This window comes from Lipotes vexillifer, unplaced genomic scaffold (genome assembly GCF_000442215.2).
Source record: "Lipotes vexillifer unplaced genomic scaffold, Lipotes_vexillifer_v1.1 scaffold364, whole genome shotgun sequence".
Classification (NCBI taxonomy): domain Eukaryota; kingdom Metazoa; phylum Chordata; class Mammalia; order Artiodactyla; family Lipotidae; genus Lipotes; species Lipotes vexillifer.
Genome location: NW_006793912.1, coordinates 495,744 through 502,192, shown reverse-complemented (window position 1 = coordinate 502,192; position 6,449 = coordinate 495,744). Strand labels below are relative to the sequence as shown.

Genomic DNA, 6,449 nt, shown 5'->3' with positions numbered 1-6,449 from the left:
GGTGGAAAGAGTGCTGTTACTGGCGTAGCTGCAGCATCTGGCAAACCAGTTGACAAGGTGAGCACACATAAAAGATGTAACATGAACATGGGCCTCAATGCTTATCAGGTCTCTTTTATGAGAAACATATGCTCAGCGAAGACCCATTCTACCTGGCTGGCTCTGTTTAACCATTCAGTGTTCCAGTGCTGTCACAGTCAAATAACCTGTCATTTGCTAAAACTGAACACTTCATATGTGAAATTTTATGAAGAAGAGCATTCATCTGAAGGAGAGAGAGAGAGCAAGACACCAAAAAGACACTATTTATTGAATGCATGATTTTAAAATTCATGCATTCAATAAATAGTTACTATTCAGTGGAATATTATTCAGCCATAAAAAGAAATGAGATTGAGTTATTTGTAGTGAGGTGGATGGACCTAGAGTCTGTCATACAGAGTGAAGTAAGTCAGAAAGAGAAAAACAAATACCATATGCTAACACATATATATGGAATCTTAAAAAAACAAACAAACAAACAGTGGTACTGATGAACCTAGTGGCAGGGCAGGAATAAAGACGTAGACATAGAGAAGGGACTTGAGGACGTGGGGAGGGGGAAGCTGGGATGAAGTGAGAGTAGCAGCGACATACATACACTACCAAATGTAAAATAGTTAGCTAGTGGGAAGCAGCCGCTTAGCACAGGGAGATCAGCTCTGTGCTTTGCGATGACCTACGGGGTGGGATCGGGGTGTGGGATAGGGAAGGTGGGAGGGAGGCTCAAGAGGGAGGGGATATGGGGATCTATGTAGGCCTATGGCTGATTCACTTTGCTGTACAACAGAAACTAACACAGTATTGTGAAGCAGTTATACTCCAATAAAGATCTATAAAAAAAAAACTTTTTTAGACCCCATAAATAAATAAATAAATAAATAGTTACTGAGTGCCTGCCATGTATAAGTCCTCATCAATACCAAGGAAATTAAAATGTGAGTTGACTCAGATCCTGCCTTCAAGATTTATGGCTTTGAAATAAAGCACATAAAATTGCCATGAGCATTTGAATAAGCATTACTCTCAGATTTTAATATGAACACTGCCATCTTGAAATGAGTAAATTTTGTGCAGTCATGACATCTACATGGATTGATATGGGAGGTTTTCAAAGGAGCATCACAAGCCCTCTCAGGAGAGAGTATATGTGCCCCACTGGCAAATTATGGGCAACTTCCTTAGATCCTTTGAAGAGACTAGCTTGGGAATGTAAGACAAGAATTAGTCTACCTTTTCTACCCATAGGAATACAGAGTTAGCAATCAGAGTTAGTAATCAGTTTGGAAGCCATATCGTCCTAGAAATGCTAGTACGTATTTCTCTTAAAGCCACAAGTAACTAACTGAAGCAACAGTAAGATGGAAATGAAAGCAGAAAAAAAGTAATACGTATTTATCTATTTTCCCGCTTCTCAAAATGGGAACAGTTATCCCTCTGCAGGCTAAGTAAAGTAAGGAAAGTCATAGGATAAAAGTACGGCCCATCTCCCTGAAACATCAGTTTTTCTTAGATTTTGAAAAAGAAAAGGCACATTATTTTTCTCCAAACTAATGCAGATATCATGTGGCATGAAGGCAAAATTTACATGAACTTTTAAATGAAAATACTCAACTTAAAGTAAAAAATGTTTGCTTTTTTCCAGCAGACCCCTTTTATATACCTTGATATCCCTACCCCCATCCTGGGGATACACTTCACTCTTTCGTGTTGATGAGGGATAACTAGATGCCATGGTTTGGAAAATGGATAAATTTAAGACAGAGGCTTAGATCTCTTAGAATAGGTTTAAAATGTAATTTGAACCTATTCTAAGAGATTTGTAAATGTAATTTTGTAACCTATTTGTAAATGTATCTTTCAAATTTTGATAATTTGAAAATTTATGCCACACATCATCTAGCCGGGGTTATCAGTAAAAATCTAAGCAATAAAATTAGGCGAGGTTTATATGGAATTCTGCTGTGCATTGACTTGTGCTACGACTTTTGGCAAATCATTTCACTTTTCTTTGCCTCTGATTTGTCTCCCAGAAAACGAGATTGGTCACATCTGCTTTTTCTTTTTTAGTCCATACCATGTGTAAAGCACTGTGGACTGTGGTCTGACTCTGCAGGACACTGAGCTGCAGGCTGACCCCTCTAGGGGTGGGATAAAACTATGTACCCAGGACTGCATTCAAGGCAGATTAAGACAGGTCCCCACAGGGAGCTGTTTGAGGAGGGAGGGGGTCTGTCTGATTCAGGGGAATCCTTGAGGACTGAGTAGATCCAGTTTAAGTTTGGCATGAAAGGATAGCTAGGATTGCAGGCTTGCAAACATAACAAGGGAGAAAAATATAAGATGTGAGCTGAGTACAAAGTGCATTACGGTGTGGGTGAGGCACAGGAGAGGTGAGTGGGACTGTAAGACCAGAAAGACAGGTCGAGGCGCTGCTGTGGAGAATGTAGAGGTGTGTTAATCCATGTGGTAGTGATACAACGGGCAGCAGGTAAGCATTGAAGATTAGAGAACAGACGGAGAGATGCGATTAAAACCGAAGAATTAAGTGACCGCAGTGGCTGGGATGAGACGGAGTAAGAGATCTTAAGGTGGGAGGCTGGTCAGGGGCTGTCTGAGTCATCCTGGGGAGTCCAAAGTTAACCTAAATTAGAACTGGGATAGAATAAGTGAGCGGGGAGCAATGCAGGAGGCGTTGCAGAGGTGAAACTTTCAGGTTTTAGGAAATGAGTGGCTGCAGTGTGCAAAGGTGAAATAAAATCTCAAGACAACCTGGGGCTTCAGCGTCCTAGTGAACCAGGTTGCTAACCCTAAGGTGAGGCAAGGGAGGCACCCACGGCCAGGTTCGTGCCAGTGCAGGGGCAGCACCTGCAGAAGTGAGCGCCTCTTAAGTGAGCCCGGTCCTGATTGTCACTGACAGGTGGACAGAGGTCAGAAGGGGAACTGCTGGAGACAGAAAAGTGATACCTGTCTTTAGACAGGTTGAATTGAAATGTCTGAGGTGCCCCGAGAGAGAGGCAATTAGCACATTGTTTTGGAGTCCAGGTGAATGGAAAGGAAGAAGCAGGGAGAGAGGGGAGAATGAAACTGAATGAACATCTGCATGAGGTTGTGGTTCAGTCAAGGAGCTGGATTCAATTGCCAGGACTCAGGCTCACCCTGATGCTCCCCATGATCTCTTTAATATAACAAGTACAGCAATCACTTATTTAGTACTTATTTATATATCTAGTACTTATGAGTACTTAGCGTGTGCACAACTACCGGCTTTCATACTTTAATAGATGAATTAGTTTAATCCTCACAACCCCCTGCAGTAGGTGCAGTCACTGTCCTGGTCTCATACATGAGGGTACAGAGGTTCAGGGGGAGACGTGACCTGCCTGAAGCCTCCTGCGGCCAGTGCGTGTGGGCTGGTGTGCAAACCCAGACCGTCCGAGCCAGTGCTCTCCACCTCCAAGCTCTGCTGCCCAGATTTCAGAGACCTTCACAGAAGGCAATTCCCTGTTGTCTTAAACCCAGCGACTTCACCATTTCGTTCCTGCCTGGCCCTGAAAGCATTTGGCCCCTGACCCTAGAGAATGATTGCCGAGGACCACTACCAGTACAGGCAGAAACGTGTGTGGCAGGGGGCAAAGCAGGAGAGATGCCAGAGGTGGCAGAGAACAGAGGGCACAGATGCCAGCACAGAACGGGGATGGTGCTGTGAGAGATGAGAGTCGGGAGAGGGGTGCTCACCAGAGTAACTCAGAGAAGATGATGTCTGGGTAAAGCCATGGAAACTGCAGATTGGAAAGTTATTGACAATCATTGATGGAGCAACTGAAGCCGTGGTGGGAAGGACATTGATTTTAGGGAGATGAAAGAAAGAATGAGCGATGAGGTACCAAAGCAAGGCAGGGTGGAGGTCTTGGTGTGTAGGGGCACAGACCGAGAGAACAACATCTAGACATGATGGCTGCTTGTAATAGGAAGGAATTCATGGGTGTTGCAGAGATTAGCTGTGGGCCCTGGGAGGGGCAACCAAGAGCAGTGAAGAAAGAGAAGGGCAGTCCTGGATTCAGATCTCAGTGCTGTCCTTTACTGTGTGACCTGGGAAGTTACTCAACCTCTCTGAGCCTTGCTTGTCACATCTCTAAGTGAGATTAGTATTATCAATATTAATATTATTTATGCTTTTCTGAAAAAGGATATAACACATAAAGTGTCTGCAACAGAGCAGATGTTTAGTATATGATCCATGTTATGTTATAATGTATTCATTTTAAAGTCTGTAATATTATTGAATTTTATAAAGATATATGAGGAGTTTTTCTTTCTTTCTAAACCCCCACCAGAATAAAGAAAAGAAATCACTAATGTCAGCCGTACCAGTTGAATCCAAACCAAGTAAACCCTCTGGAAAGGTATGAAGATAGCAGTGCCTTTTTACATATTTATTCATAGTCTCTGTGTCTATCGTGATCTGATTTCTTGAGGGTAAACAATATAAGGTGAGGGTAACTTAAAGGACCTTTTTAATGAATTATTGTTTGAAGCTAATATGACTGGGTTGAAAGTGGGATTTTCTCACGTATGTTTGTAACATTTTACATTCTAACCCTGTGTTCTGGAAACTCCAATTATGTCTCATGGAGTTTACATTCCAGTTTCCCTCCTGCAAATGCACCTTCTTTAACCAGAGGTATCACTAAAGAATACCAGGCATTTCTTCATTCTGAAATTCCCAATTGAATCAGTCTAAAGCTAACAGGCTTCACATTCTATTACACAATCAGGTGAGTTCCTAAAGTTGTAGTGGAAATATGGTAGTTGCAAAAAAAAATGTAAACAGTCATTTTTAAGCTGAGTTAAATAGTAAAGGGTCTTTCCTCAAATTGTTTTCCCCTCTTCAAATGTAGCTTATTCTTCACAATGAATCATTCTTAACCTCAAAAACAGGATGCAGGCACTCTTTCATTCATTATACTGAGTTAAGCCCATATTGACAGAATAAACTGTCACTTCTTGTAAATTTAACGTCTCTTTCAGGGAATTTCTATTTGTAAGCATCTTCCGACAAGCAAGTGAACAAAAAGCCACAAATGAATAAAAGAACACAGGGCAATCCATTTTTGAAATATATTTTATTTGGAAGAGGTGGAAATGATTGATAAGCAAAAGTACTAAGCATTTCCTCTCTTGCATATAGCAACATGATCATAATTCTCTGTAGTTTGTTTCATTTTTTCTTTAAACTATCAGTACAGTGGTCTGGCAGCTGTAATGAACCATACACTTGTCCATGTAGTTCATGCCTTTAGACTTATTGAAATTGTGGTTCTTAACCTGAATGTGGCTTTCTATCTTGCCAACCTAGAATCTGTACTCTGGGAGTTTAAATAATAAGTTCTATTACAGACGAGATTTTAACCATTTAAGAACTTTTGGTGTTTGGTATTTTTCTACACAGAATTTTTTTTTCGGTAGTTAAAAAATCAAAATGAAATATGTGTAACAAATAACATTTACATATCTGCTCTTTTTGTTTTCCAGTTAGGCATGGATGCTGCTTTGGATGACTTAATAGACACTTTAGGAGAACCTGAAGAAACTAAAGAAGATAATACAAAATATACTGGACCCGAAGTTTTGGTAAGTGATCTTGATGTCGATAAAGATTCATACTTAATGAGTAGGAGAGCTAGTAGGTCATGGTCATGATGCACAAAAGAATATATAGTGTTCTGCCACTTGGAGAGAAACAGTATGCTGTCAGTATCAGGAATAGCAACTGAAAATTAGTGTTGTGGGTGGAAACTGTCCTAAGGTGGCTATGTGATTCCGTTGATCAGCAAATACTGATTGATTGTCTCTGCTGAGACTGCAGCTGGGATATAGTCTGTTGGATCACAGAGACTTATTTTCTTTCTTCGAGGCTTAAGTCCAGTGGCCTTCGACTTATTTTAGTTTCCAGATATTTCCCATCCTATCACTTGAACTTATCTTGACTTCTAGATATTTTCTACCCTCAGTTCATCTCTATTCCTGATTCATAAAAAGCAAGAAAGTTATGTTCCTTGGCATTAATAAAAGACATTCCATAGACTGTAAGAAAACATTGCAACAGTCATAACAAAGGATTTGTTTCTAGAATTTATGAAGATTTTTTAAAACTGAGAAAAAGACAACCCAATAGAAAATTAGGAGAAAATTTGGCCAATAGACACATGAAAGTCTCCCTAGTAATTAGGAAAATGGTACTAAAACACAGAGAGATAGCACTTCATACTCATCTGATTGGCAGAAGTGTAAAAGTCTGACAACTGGCCCAGAGCCTGTGGATGTCACATGAAGATGTGCACACCCTCTTACCAGCAATCCCACATCTAGAGAGACTTGCTGAAGGGAGCCTTGCCCAGGTGTATAAG

The 6,449-nt window shown here is 40.8% G+C and overlaps 1 protein-coding gene across 1 annotated transcript in view; it reads left to right on the top strand.

The window, feature by feature from the left end:
* Nucleotides 1–6,449, top strand: part of CAST (calpastatin) — a 134,122-nt gene that overhangs the window by 92,754 nt on the left and 34,919 nt on the right. Inside the window, 3 exon segments of the mRNA XM_007466871.1 lie at nt 1–57; nt 4,377–4,445; nt 5,575–5,673. The exon segment at nt 1–57 is cut by the window's left edge and continues 12 nt beyond it. Coding sequence (XP_007466933.1) covers nt 1–57; nt 4,377–4,445; nt 5,575–5,673 — 225 coding nt within the window.